This window comes from Zeus faber (assembly GCF_960531495.2).
Source record: "Zeus faber genome assembly, chromosome: 11".
Classification (NCBI taxonomy): Eukaryota; Metazoa; Chordata; class Actinopteri; order Zeiformes; family Zeidae; genus Zeus; species Zeus faber.
The window spans coordinates 29,570,252-29,584,869 of NC_137205.1; the positions used below are offsets into that span (position 1 = coordinate 29,570,252).

At 44.2% G+C, this 14,618-nt stretch overlaps 1 protein-coding gene across 1 annotated transcript; it reads left to right on the forward strand.

The window, feature by feature from the left end:
* The first annotated feature begins 2,757 nt into the window (after positions 1 to 2,757).
* Positions 2,758 to 13,358, forward strand: gaa (alpha glucosidase). The gene is made up of 20 exons (XM_080008839.1): positions 2,758 to 3,004; positions 3,367 to 3,907; positions 5,084 to 5,238; positions 5,439 to 5,604; positions 5,759 to 5,855; positions 5,995 to 6,114; positions 6,321 to 6,439; positions 6,659 to 6,790; positions 7,431 to 7,541; positions 7,982 to 8,095; positions 8,247 to 8,331; positions 8,602 to 8,719; positions 9,015 to 9,148; positions 9,857 to 10,008; positions 10,335 to 10,483; positions 10,568 to 10,709; positions 10,914 to 11,012; positions 11,226 to 11,390; positions 12,157 to 12,309; positions 13,017 to 13,358. Exons 2-20 carry the CDS (start codon positions 3,377 to 3,379, stop codon positions 13,080 to 13,082), a joined length of 2,808 nt encoding a protein of 935 aa, XP_079864965.1. The 5' UTR covers positions 2,758 to 3,004; positions 3,367 to 3,376; the 3' UTR covers positions 13,083 to 13,358.
* Positions 13,359 to 14,618: the final 1,260 nt, after the last annotated feature.

Here is a 14,618-nt window from a genome sequence, read left to right on the forward strand (position 1 = left end):
AATGTAATGTATTTGCTTTACTTTCCTACTTGTCACCTATATTTAAACAGCAACTGAAACCCTGAAATGTGGCTAGATGAATAGTAATGATTTTTGCATGTTTTCTTCACGGGGATGGTAGCTCAGGCGGTAGAGCTGGTGGTCTAGTGATCTAAAGGTTGCTGGTTGGATCCCAGGCTCCTCCTGCTAGCATGCTGTAGTGTCCTTGAGCAAGACACTTAACCCCTAATTGCTCCTGATGGCTGCGTCCGTCGGTGTTTGAACAATTGTAAGTCGCTTTGGATAAAAGCGTCTGATCAATGACTAAATGTAAATGTCTTCACGATACAGGTTTACTCAAATGAATAAATAAAGATTCAAGAGGCTACTTGTCATATACATATGGTCATACATAGAGATGGTGATTTTACTACAGGGTTCTGCCTCCTGGTCAGGCACTGGACTCACCATGTCAAAATATAACTGAGCTACTCAATACGAGAAAGGTAGTGCAGGAAGGACACTGAAGACCCACCCATTGTCAAGCAATGTTCTGTGAAAGAATTAGTGTAAGAAACTAGCGCCTCACCTTGAGCTGCGTTCTCTGCATGAAAAGTGCTATACAAATTAAGTTTATCATTAAAAACCCAGTGACCATAAACACCTTGAAATACAGAAATTAAAGTGAATATGATTTGTAGTATGTGTTTTCTGCTGGAGGATATACATTTATCCAAAGAAAAGTGACAGCAAATACCAAATATCTTGAAAGCAGATTGTAATTTAGTACGGGGCTCTCTTTACTGGTCCATTCAACATACTAGTTGTGTGGAATCATTTATTAATACAAGTGAAACCATAGTTGTCAAAACAGAACTTTGGTGTTTCCTATACAGGTGATGAAGCACAGATGCCAGAAGCACAGATCTCCAAATGCCACACCTGTTTGGGATTTTATGCTGAGTGTCTTGTACCCAGCTGAATCTAATGTTCAATATCAAGCTTTGAGGAGGGGAATTGAACATATAAAAGGAGATGAGGGAAGCACCATCCATGTGTTTTTGGTGTTTTAAGCGCATCACAATGGTGTGCAGACTTGCTTTTGGGTATGACTCAATGAGATTTCTCATGTTTGATGTACAACTGTTTAGTCATGAGTTAAAATTGACTCATTCTTATCTTGAAGGATTTCCTGGATTTAGTTTTTGGGTGGTTGTACTGCTTCTCCACCAACTGAAGGTATTTTAGTCACCCACAAGCTATATCTTCATATTGCTTGTGGGTGACTCCTCTGCAATCATAGCTTTTGTAGCTTATGTTCTGGTGGTCAAGGCAGTCAGCCAAGCACAGGGTTCTCTCTATTCCTTCCTCCAGGAGTGTGGTCTGTATTCTCCAGCTCTTCATCTGGCTGGGGGGGGTGCTCATCCTGAGGCATCTTCTGTAGGAAGCTCTGGATCTTATGTAGAGGATGGAGGCTTTGACTCTGGTGCTCAGTCTGGCTTTGCCCAGCCAGGATGCTTCCAGCCAGGTCACTGGGTGGCTCTGCCCGGCCCCCATCCAATTGGGGACATTAACAGATCTGTTTCAGGCACTGGATCCGAGGGTGTTAAGACTCCTTAGGGGTATTGTTTTTTTTCCTATCAGACTTAACCGCTTGACTGAAATTCACATGCTGATTTCTGCTCTTCCATGATGACTGCTTCTCAAATGTGTTGAATAAAGGGTTTCCCCACAAATCAACAATTTCTAGTGTTGGTGATGTCTGCCTCAACCAGTGGCAGTGAAGGCTTTATTCATGACTAGACTTAACATGCCCAGTTGCCTGGGAATGCCATTGCTCAAAGGGCAATTGCTTTAATGCATCAGAGTTGGTCTTCATGACCTTTACACTCATCCCACAAAGTTCTCTATGCCTAGCTTACAGCTAGGAAGAGCTGAAAGTAACTTCTATGTAGTACTTAAACTGCTTTAAATGGCAGGGCGTCATTGAGTGGCTGCAGAGCAGTTAAGTGTTCTGCTGTAGCTGGTGAAACACTAGATGTTCTTTAACATTAGTTATCAATTCTAGAGCAATGCTAAAAATTCAAAGTAGGTATGCTAAGTTACTGATATATACACATGTCCCATATGTAGAGACACTAAATTAAGGGGCAGCCAAATCTCTGTATTTAGTCTGCAATGTACAATATCAATCAGAACCCTTTTAATTTCTAACATTGTACCTTTCCTTGAATCCTTCACAAAACGCTTAAACTATTTCCCTAAATCTTGAGGCTTCATAAGATTTGCTAAAGTTCAATTATTGAAACGTGTGTTCACTTTACATTCCTATATTACACCACAAAGTTCCAAGGTATGTTTATAGTGCTTACCCTGATATGCTCTATTTTTTTCTGTGCCTTCAATTAAGAAGTTACTTGGTAATTGACTGCTTTAAGGTATTGCTTGGAAATATAAAACTGAATTTTTAAATTACCAATTTCAGTGCGGACCCCCTATGATGCCTTATGGGAACACGGGGTCCCGTTTGGGAAGTCCTGTGATGGAATACTCTTTTCAGATGCTTAATTTCCCAAAAATAAGTTGTAACGGAATGGCATCTGATCGCATTAGTTCTCAATTACACTGTTTTCAACACTGGCGTGAATTCAACGAGGTGAATTCATGGCAACCTCCGTAATTGCGTTGCTCGTGTTTGGCTTTTTGCTTTCCTTCTGCTTTTGACCCGCGGGGCTTTCCGTAGCCCATGAGCCTCTGCGGCGGTGGTCGAGGAGAGTTTGGAGCAGAGTTCAGCCCCGGGTAGAGCTGCCGCTTCAGTCCGAACCTGAGCCCGAAGCCACGAAACCGGTCAAAATGACGCCGTGAGGGACCCACGCAAATCAGAGTTCGTTTCCGGAAGGTGTGCGTGGGTGTTAGCGGCTAGCTCGCTAGCCAGCCGCCCGCTTCACTCGGTGACACAACGCCATGGAAGCGTGAAATACACGTTCACTGTCATCACTCTTGTTGCTTGAAACAAACACCCTGAGTAAAGACCCACCGCTTTTTATTTTATTTACTTGCGTATATACCGCGTTTATTTAGGTTCAAACAGTTCTTTGCAAACAGTTCTTTGCAGACAGTGATAAAGCATTAATGCGAACTTGCACAACTTCCTATTTTTTTATTGTGTGTAAATTGTTAAACGAGAGGTTTGTGTATTCCGTTTTGACGTTTATGTAGGTTTTTCTTTGATTTTTAGTTTTATAGTACATTGCCAAAGTTTTTTTAATTTTTATTTTTTTAAGATTTATTCTATATTGCCAAACCAAAAAATAAAGCAGAAAATTTGACTTCATCTTTCTCTGTAACGCTGACCTCGAACCCTCCTTCGACGCGTGTGGAATGAAGCCTGGGTCCGATGGGGGTCTTGGTGCCGTGGGCTTCATGGATTCCAATGGTTGTGCTCTCCATCTGTGCTGTGTTCACCTGTCTGTACATCACTCAGTCTCCTGACGCTCAAATCACAGCTGCCAGAGCTGGATCTCGTCGAGAAAAACCTGACGACAACCCAGTGAAAACATGGATGACCCACCTGCTCCACCTCACGCGGGGCGCCCCCAGAGAAGGCCCCGCCGGCGGTCCCGGGTCTGCCCGGTGCAGCGTGGCCCTGGAGGGGCGTTTTGACTGCGCCAGGGACCGTGCCGTCGACCGGGCAGAGTGTGAGGGGCGGGGCTGCTGCTACGTCCCTCTGCCCAGCTCGCTCTCTGGAGGTCCTCCCTGGTGCTTCTACCCGCCCTCTTACGGAGGCTACAGGATGGGGTCACTCACTCCCACGGCGCGGGGCCGAGCTGCCACCCTGACGCGGCCACGCCCGTCCTACCTCCCCGGAGATATCTCCACCCTCCGGTTGGAGGTGATGGAGGAGAATCCAGGCCGCTTGCATCTCACTGTGAGTCTGTCTGTGTAGAGAGTAGATACTCTGCTAAACTTGCAGTTACCTATTTAAAAATTGTGTTGCATGGGGGATTTATTGACACTTTAAGGACCCCCGCAGGAGGAAATTCAGGTGTTACCGCAGCAGTAGTGGGAGTAGCCAAAAAAAAGGAAGAGATAGAGATAAACAAAATAGAATACATGTACACATGCAAACAGAAGTCAACAGAGAGTAGCACTTGTGCAGCTGACTATGTTAAAGGGCTACTACACTTGAAGGCAAGCAAGTTTATTCATATTTACATGAAACACCAAAAGCATTACAAAGTGCAAAAGAAACAACATATAAGGGCATAAAATGAACAAATAGAATATAAAGAATGCATAAAAGTTACACTGCAAAAAATGAATCAAATCTTGTCTTACTCTTTAACAATTATTTTGCCTATTCCCTCGAATAGCATTTTTCCTTGTCAAGGCGATATCCTAGCCCCGAAGAAACCGGTCTGGAGATCTTTCAGTTATCTGAAATCGCTGTTTCAGATAGGCCAAAGCCGTTATAATACAGTGCTCACGAAGCCAGTAGTATTCACATTTCAACAAAAAATACAACATAAAACATCAGAAGCATTAAGACAAAGTCCAAAAGAAAACACATAGTAAAAGGAAAGAACACATAAAATGAAGAAATAGGATGCATTAAATCAAGTCATAAAAGTGACAGTGCAGTGCGAGAAATGAATATTTGGTTTAGCAAAAGGCAGCAGCAAACAGAAAAGTCTTCAAAAAGATTTAAAAGAGGTGATGGTTGCAGCAGTTTTCTGGGAGTTTGTTCGAGGTATGTGATGCATAAAAACACAACCCTGCTTCTCCAGACTCTGGGGACAGAAAGCAGACCTGTCCCAGACGACCTGAGAGGTCTGGATGGTTCATAACGCAGCAGAAGATCAGAAATGTATTTTGGCTCCAAATCACGCAGTGCTTTGTAAACCAAACAGTCGTGTTTTGAAATCAATTATTTGACGGACAGGACAGCAAGTGTGAAGATCTGAGAACTGGAGCGATATGATCCACTTTCTTGGCCTAGTGAGGTCTAATAATAAAGCCAACTGATTAAAAAGAAAAAAATACTCCGGCTAATACTAATCTACTTATCGCGCCTACTTTTCTCGTACCTTTTCTGCCCTTTTAGTTGAAAGATCCGTCATCAAAACGATTTGAGGTTCCTCTCCCGACGGACAACGCCGGGAAACCTGCCGAAAACACAGAAGACCCACTCTACACAGCCGAGTTTCATCCGGACCCTTTTGGCTTCGTTGTGCGACGTAAATCCAATGGGAGGGTAATGTGAGTTCATCTTCGGAACCTTCATTTCTTAATAGGATGCGGTATGTAGGTTGCGTGCGCCCCGCTGAACGTTTTGCTTTACCGACGCCTAGCGTAGTTACTCTGACTCGATCACCGCCGGTCGGCACGTCTCGCTCTTGTGTCAAACGCCAAACACGCCGGTCGTCGTCTCCTCTCACCTGTTCTTCTGTCTCGCTCAGCGTGAACACCACGGTGGCCCCGCTGTTGTACGCGGACCAGTACCTGCAGCTCTCCACCTCGCTGGCCTCCTCCCTGCTCTCTGGCATGGGGGAGCACTACACGCCTCTCAGCCTGGACCTCAACTGGACCTCCCTCACGCTCTGGAACAAAGACATGGCCCCTCACGTGAGTCTTAAGGGACGTTCCAGTGTCCCGCACCGCTATCCCTTCTATTTCAAGTTTCTCTCCCCTGTAGTCGGATATTCACTCTGTTCAATTATTTTAAAACCCATTCCAGATCATGGGCAAGTTGTGGAGGTTGTTTATTTCTTCTCTTTAGAGCGATGCCAACCTGTATGGGTCCCACCCGTTCTACCTCGTACAAGAGGAGGATGGCCTGGCACATGGAGTCTTCTTACTCAACAGCAATGCAATGGGTACTCCCTTAGGAACTATTAACTATTCATTTACTCTAGCATCCATCATATTTTTACTCTCGACTGTTCATAGCTCTCGTGGCTCCTTTGTAATATCAAGCTTTTTATTTTTATATTATTATTCCTAAATGTGTTTTAGAGGTCATTCTGCAGCCAACCCCTGCTCTCACCTGGGTTGCCATCGGTGGAATCCTGGACCTGTACATATTCCTGGGTCCTGACCCCCAGAGCGCCGTCCGACAGTACCTGCAGGTCGTCGGTGAGACTCCCATGTTACACTATTTACCTTTCAACTTCGGAAAGTCTTTGTCTGAAGACGGGATTATTGATGATCTGGTCTCGAAGTAATTCATTGACTCCCTCTCATGTTCTTATCTCTCAGTGATTGATGGTTGCTCCTGCAGGGTGATGGCTGTGATTTGTTTTTCTGTTATTGTCTAAGGATTTAATTCAATTCTCCCTCAGGCTATCCCATGATGCCTCCATACTGGTCTCTGGGCTTCCATCTGTGTCGGTGGGGTTACCGGACCACGAATGCAACCCGAGCGGTGGCACAACGCATGCATGATGCTGACTTTCCTCTGGTAAATATCTATAAGAAATATATATATTTTTTATATTTTAAACCATGTTCACACAGTTCTCAAAGGCCATTTGAAGTAAAATAATCTCCATGATTTTCCATTTTTTATAATCTGGTTTTAATGTTAATTATGCCAATAAGTACCGTCATGACATCTACTTAGAAATCACCATCAACATGAATACCTTCAACCTGAATGAGGTTCTGTCTCCTCCACCAGGACGTGCAGTGGAACGACCTGGACTACGCAGACAAGCGCAGGGTGTTCACCTTTGACCCCCTGAGATTTGGGGACTTGCCAGACATGGTGGACGAGTTCCACCGAAGGGGCATGAGGTACATCCTCATCCTGGTACGTCAACGGTGTTCCAGAATCCAATGAACTCACCAAGTATCCTAAACAGACCTGCCTGAACTTACAATTGAGCATGTTCTGGTTTACTATGAGTTTGAAGGAAAACAATAAAACAATGTGATGTTTATAATAATATATGGTAGTAAATACCCTGGCACGGTGGCGCAGTGCATTGCACTGCTGCCTCACAGCAAGAAGGTCCTGGGTTCGATTCCCGCCTGGGGCGCTGTTGGCACCGTGCTCCGGTGGGTTATCTCCCAAACAGGAGCCTTTCTGTGTGGAGTTTGCATGTTCTCCCCGTGCTCACATGGGGTTTCCTCCACCTCACGTTAGTAAGGACCCCCACCAAAAACATGCACCCATCATCGTCTGACCAGCGATGGACACTTATCACCTGGTCCCCGGGCGCGTCCACGTACGCTGCCCACTGCTCCTGGCTGTGCCCCCGGAGGAAGGACAAGCCAGGATGGGTCAAAAGCAGAGAATCCATTTCACCGGCCACCATCAAGCATGTGCATGTGTGTGTGTGTGCAAGCATGTGTTGTGGAGTGTCGTGTGACAATTAAAGACTGTTTCTTTCTTTCTTCAACTCAGATGTGTGACCGGTCTTGACACTTCTCTCGTCCTTTTTTTTCAGGATCCCGGTATCAGCAGCTCCAGTCCACCAGGGACTTACCCTCCCTTCGATGATGGACAGAAAAGAGACGTTTTTATTAAGAACGCTACGGGACAGACCCTCATTGGGGAGGTTAGACCAGATCAGACCCGACCCCATTTGTAATAGTCAAGAGATAACCTATGAACTGATATAAAGCCTGAATGCAATTATCTGGCTTATATCAACAAAATGTGTAAATATGATCACATACCTAAAATATAATTGTGATTTATAAAAAAAAAAAAAAAATTGTAAGTTGTTGGTTGGTTTACCTATTCAAGCTATAATATCAGCCTAATGCGGAAATTACAGTGAGAAATAGCTCAGAAATATAAATTTACGCCCAAATATGCTCTGCTCATGATTTATAGATGAGGCCCGTTGTTAATTGGGTCGCAGTGGTTTTTCATTTTTAAATAGGAAATTAAAAAATAGAAAAGCACCAGTTAAGACTACTCTGTCTGGAAGACTCAAACAGTTCTAACCGTGTGTGTGTATTACGAATAACGTTTGGGTTGGTGTGTTCCTAGGTGTGGCCCGGTCCCACGGCATTCCCCGACTTCACCAACCCAGAAACCAGGAGTTGGTGGGAAGACTGCATCCGAGAATTTCATTCTAGAGTCAATGTGGACGGACTGTGGATTGTGAGTTAGAGCACATGGACGTAGATACATCCATCTCGTGATGTCCGTTTTGAAAAGCGCTGCATAAATTCAGTTTTACTTCGCTCTTAAAACGCCGCAGTGCGTTTGAGTCCACTCTGCAGTATGATATGTAGGGGGTCTTTCTCATCAGGATATGAACGAGCCGGCCAACTTCGTCCAGGGCTCAGTGGACGGTTGTCCGGATGGAGATCTGGAGAACCCTCCCTACACGCCCAGTGAGTCCACTCCCTTCTCAGCTCCTCTCAACTTGAGTGTTCCAATGTGTTTTTTAATAAAAATGTTTATTTTTGTTTTATGTATTTATTCTAACTATTTTTATTATTATTTTTTTTTTTTGTGTGGGGGTTTTTTATTTTTATTTTTTTTTAAGAGGGAAACGTTTTCCGGTTAAAGCCTTGAAAAACGCGTCGTCATTCTGAGAAACCCGACATTCTACGCATAACTGGGTTCTGTTAACCCTCCGTCTTGTCTCCCTCTTAAATCAGGAGTGGTTGGGGGCCGTCTGAGCGCGGGCACTCTCTGCATGTCGGCTCAGCAAAAGCTGTCCACCCACTACAACCTGCACAACCTGTATGGGCTGATGGAGGCTAGCGCCACCCACAGGTAACAGGCAGGGAGTCAGGCACAGGTTATTTTAACTGCGGGAATGGGGGTTCATGGTCTCGGGTGCTCTGGGAGTTTGACAAAATATTTTGACGGCGCTTTTCTGAGGGGAACAAGTCCAAGTTCTCTTCTGTCAAAAAGTCAAAGCTCATTCACGGTGGAATTGTTGTTGTTAACGTCATACGCATAAAGGTCGAGCTGAAGCCCACAAATAACGGTGGGAAAGAAGGCTGTTTGAGCCTCGGCGAAGCTTGCTGATCCTTCTCCTGGTGTCGGGGTCGGGTGGCGTCCTCAGGGCTCTGGCGGAGGTCCGGGGGAAGCGCTCCTTTGTCCTGTCCCGCTCCTCCTTCCCCGGCATCGGGCGTTTCTCCGGAGTCTGGACGGGAGACGTGAGGAGTGACTGGGATCAGCTTCGATACTCCATTCCCGGTTTGCGGAAGCCTGACTTTGTTTGCATTGATAAAACGTTTTTCCCGGAAGTTTCTTTACAGGAAAGAAGAATCGGTGTGTACAGCCAGACCTTTAGCTCACAACTAATTTCCTTAATATGTCTGGGGGAAAAAAAAAAAAGATAGAAGCTTTGGTTCAAACAACCGACGGGAACACTGGTTCCGAAATGGGTGTGAAATGAGCGTCAGTTCAAATAGAAGTTGTTACGCAAACAAAGTATCACGTCTTTGATACAGAGGATATCAGATTGAATCAGGTTTGATTTAGGAGGTCTGTGAGGAGAATAGGTGAGCAACCCCTGCACTGGGCATTAAAGTGAGATACTTCTATCCCATCATTATCGAGTAGCAGGTTATTCTGTAGCGTTGGTAGTTTCTTCTATTCGGTGTGGCAAAAACTACATTTAAGGATGCTTTCATAAAGGTAGGACATATGTTTTATTTGAAAACAGTATATGACCTTTAACTCAGTATTTTAAAAATAAAAGAATCGATATAGATATAGTGTATATATAGTGGAGAAATTTGTTTCAGAACAGATCTGTACCGGTATTGATATGTTCCAACACGCTCTCCTATTAAAAAAAAAGAGTGATACATTTAGTTTTATCTTTTCTTTGATGTGACTGCAAGCTGTCCGCTAGGCTTGCTTTGACCTACCCCCTTCTCCTCCGCCTCCACCCCCCAGCGGTGCTGCAGCTGGGCCTGTTTGGCGTGCCGCTGGCAGGGGCTGACATCTGCGGCTTCGGGGGCGACACCATGGAGGAGCTGTGTGTGCGCTGGACGCAGCTCGGAGCTTTCTACCCGTTTATGAGGAACCACAACGACCGAGGCAACGCTGTGAGAGGGGACACTCAGGGGAAGACTGTCGCTGCTTTCATAACGCCTGTATTCACACACAGGGAATATAAGTAATCACAAAGAGTAATTAGTCAGGATATTGTCACAAGTAAGGTAGAAGCGGAACATTCAGAACAGTCTGTAAAGTACAGAAAACTTTTACTGTAATGTGGTCCTAAAGACAAGTATTTAAATACTGTAGATCACCATATTATAACAACAACAATCCAAGATATCTAGTCTTATGACATGATATGATGATATTTCATCCATTATTAAGTTTATTAAACTTATACTGTGTGTGTGTGTGTGTGTGTGTCCACCAGCCCCAGGAGCCCTATGTGTTTGGGCAGGCGGCCCAGGCGGCCATGAGACACGTTCTGAACCTTCGCTACTCTCTTCTACCGTTCCTCTACACGCTGTTCCACCACGCTCACACCTCCGCTGACACGGTGGCCAGACCCCTCTTCCTGGAGTATGTGTCCTCCTCCGCTCTCCCCCTGGCACAATGACTGAAAGTCCGGCGGAGTCACTGCACCAGTATTCTTGCCGTCCTCAGGTTCCCCTCGGATCCAAACTGTCAGACAATAGACCGTCAGTTCCTGTGGGGGGCGTCGCTGCTCATCAGCCCCGCCCTGGAGCCCGGTGCAGTGGAGCTGGCCGCCTACCTACCCCCCGGAACTTGGTACAGTCTGCACAATGTAGGTGGTCCCATTCAAGCTGCTTGTGGTATTTAAATAATGAGACTGAAATGTGTGTTTTAATATCTTCAAGGGGAGGAATAAGTGTGTGTGTGTGTGTGTGTGTGTGTGTGTGTGTGTGTGTGTGTGTGTGTGTGTGTGTGTGTGTGTGTGTGTGTGTGTGTGTGTGTGTGTGTGTGTGTGTGTGTGTGTGTGTGTGTCCAGGGTCAGCCCTACTACAGTAAGGGCCAGTACCTTCTGCTGCCGGCCCCTCTGGACACCATTAACCTCCATGTGAGGGAAGGACACATCATCCCACAGCAGGTATCACAGCAGCTGGAGTCACAAGTCTCTGCTTTAATGTGACATCACAGAATTGCCCAAACTATCCCCCCGAAACCAATTTTTGATCTTAAAGTGGTAATCTGTAAGATTATTCCGTAAAGAAAAATCCCATATTTAACTTTTTATTTTTTATTTATTTAACAGACATTCAGTGTATTAGTGTTAATGTATGTACTTATTTTTATTTTGCAGGAGCCAGACTTGACAACCACTGCCTCGCGCAGAAACCCCTTCTTCCTGACTGTGGCGCTGTCTGCGGGTGGCTGGGCCTGGGGGGATCTGTTCTGGGACGACGGGGAGAGTCCAGAGACCTTCAGGACGGGAGACTACAGCTACGTCATCTTCATCGCTGGACAGGTGGGAAACACAGAACAATTACATTGGTTATCCAACAGTCACGATAACTCATTACGGGACTGGTCAGCTCGTACTGACACTGTACTGGGAAGACTGGTTCTGAGCCTCATGACTGGAATGAACCGCACTGAGGTTTTTTGGGAAGATAGATCTTGATCTCACTGAGACAACCTGATCGCAAAAAGCTCTTTATCTCTGTTCCTTCATCTCTCTAGCTCTCTCTCTCATTGCAAAAGAGAAAGTTCTGTGTAAAAAAAAAAAATATATATATATATATATATATATATATATGAATGAGCGTACATCAATATCCCCATATCAGTGTGTCAATATACTGTATATCAATATATTATTATACTTGGGAAAACCCCAGTTTGGATTTTTTTTATACACAATACCACTGTCAATGTATAAATACTTTGTTTTTCCTTTATATTTATCATTTTTGTTGTGTTAACAAACATGCAATTAAAACATCATATAAAAGTAAAGTGCATGTACAGTATAAAAAAAAAAAAAACGTACCTCATGTATAGGTTTTCAAAATACAGAAATTGCTATCTTACTTTGAATTTCCAAATTCATTAAATTGCATCTCGCTTTGATGTCACCCTAAGCCAAACAGGTCACTAAGTTGAAGCGATGCCTTGATACTTTTTATTCTTATTGCCGTCTCCTTTGTATCGTCAGTTTTCACAGTCTACTCCCTCACAGTCACATGTACATTCTGTTCTGACGACCTTGTGCCTCCTGCTCTGCACTGAAGGCCCAGCTGCTGAGCGACCCGGTCAGGCTGAGCGGGGCTCTCAGCGGCCGGGTGCTGGGGGGGCTGCGGGTGTTCGGGATCCCCTCCCCACCGCTCTACGTCCTTGCCAACGGACGGAGGGTGGCGGACTTCACCTACCGCACCGACACCAAGGTGAGCGCCGGCTGACTCGGCGGCTTTCGCCTCCTCAGATAATGAGCTTCTCCGGCGCACCACGTCAGCTGTCTGTTCTCTGTGTTTCTGCTCCGTGACCTTTCACTTTCTCAGCACCTTCCCCTCAACTTTCATTGTCATTCTTTTGTACTTCAAAGCGTCTCTCTGGCTCTTTTTAAATATGATATTAACGTAGAAATCCATACGTTTATTTTTTCAAGTCCCCTATTACTTACTTAATTTTTGAGTGTTTGCCTTCTGAATATGCTCCTCTATGGGCTGTCTCCATTGCTGGGGGCCCGTGGGGTTCACCTTTCTCTGCAAGAATGCAAAGATTGGCCGTGCGCAAAGAGTGAACGGCAGCCACGGGGAGTTTGATTTACCAGCATAGCTACTGTAGTTGTGGTCAGTAAACTGTTGATATGGGTAAACAGCAGCCTGGGATGAAAAAATAAAAATGACTGCCACTTTAACTTGCCTAGATAAGATACTACTCAGTAGTCAGTTGCAATTCACATATTCTGAATTTCTCCCCCAGGGGGATTAATAAAGTACTGTCTCATCTTGTGCCAGTCAGGGTGACGTCAACTTTATTTGTATTAGCCTCCATCAAAGTACAGTGTCAAAGTCAAGGACCCAACTATTGCGGTGCTAGTCGGTCTGCCAGTTTTTAATTAATTTTGATGTTTGATTGTCTCTCCCTGCAGGCTTTAACTGTGCCCGGTTTGGCCTTGCCCATGTGGGAGCCTTTCACGGTCCAGTGGGCTCTGTGATCCACTCAAATTGCCGTCATGGCTCTCCCTGCGTGTCTTTTGAACTACCCTGAGGCCAGCCTAACAATGTTTGTCGTATCTGTTCCCTCAAGCTTTCAACAGGGAAATATTGACTTGTTGGCATAAGATAATGCTTGATTAAGGTAATACACTGTGGAGCATGAATTAAAAAAAAAAAAAAAGTGACTTCAACGAGAAGGATAAACTTATGAAGTAGCTGGTTTACTACTTCACTCAATGCACTGAATATCGACGGTTGTATTGTTTCTTTCAGAAATAAAAAAAATATATAAGATGAAATGTATTTTTATTTTCATGATATGTAAATGTGTTTTCGATCAACATTGTAAAGAGCAGTAAATTTGGGCACACGGGCCAAAATACGCTGAGTAATACAAAGCATTACTACCAATGAATGGTCCTGCGGATGTAATTTCTGTTGTGACATACTGCTGTAGATATTGTTCCCTGTTGATTTACTTGCTGTGGAAGAGGTGTCGTTATCCTATTCATCAGCAGCACAATTTCTCTGGGGCTACAAGCTGCCAAAGCCAACATCTATATTTTGTCATAATGATTATGCTTCCATATGCGGGATTGTCATCCCCTCATTTGTCAAATCTAATGCTTGATTTAAAAACAAACATGTGTTAAAAATATATTTAAGAAGATGGATTGAACTTTTGCCTCAGAATCAAAATAGCTGTTCTATGAATTTCAGCTGTTGGATCCTTGAAAGTCTAATAGTTATTACGTATTGGTCACATGGGAAGAGTTTATTGATTGCACTTACTCAAGTAAACACTGCCTTTGTTCACATGTTTAACTTTATTCCTGTTCAAAAATAATAATTCCCAGCACATATACAGTTGTTGCACAAGCATAGGAATTTAAAGAAATTTATATTGCAATAGATGCAAATTAAATTAGGTGAATAAATGACATGAATGAGGAATGACATTTAATAATATGAATGTAAAAGTCAAATTGGTATTTTTATTTTTTCTTATCAATTTTGGGGATTCCCAGAAAATGCGGTTTTAATTTTGGAGGTGTTACATTTTTATTTTTTAGATTTGTGTCTGCAGAATTAGGCCAACTCAGGTCAACAGCAAACACCTTTACCGCTGCGTCCCCGTGACGTCACGCGATGCTCTCGGTCCAGCGTTGTGCTGCATTCCATCAAACTCGGAACTTGGAGAAATCCGTACTTGAGATCAACCGCTCTGCAATTTTGTGTTATTGTTAACTTGCCGTTTAAGACGTGTAGAGGCCGCAGGCTCGTCAAACAAGTAGGCATTTACAGCGGGCGTCCAGGTAGAGAACCGAGGCAATGGAACACGTTTAGCTCGGAAGTGGGAGGAATGGAGGCGGAATTACCGAGTTCCGATCGCCAGTGGAACGCAGCATTGGTCCTGATGATGCTTGTGGAGGGGGCGGGGCTCACCAATGACCTCTAAGCAATCACGATATATATTAAAAAAAAAAGTATATATATATATATATATATATATATATATATATATATATATATAT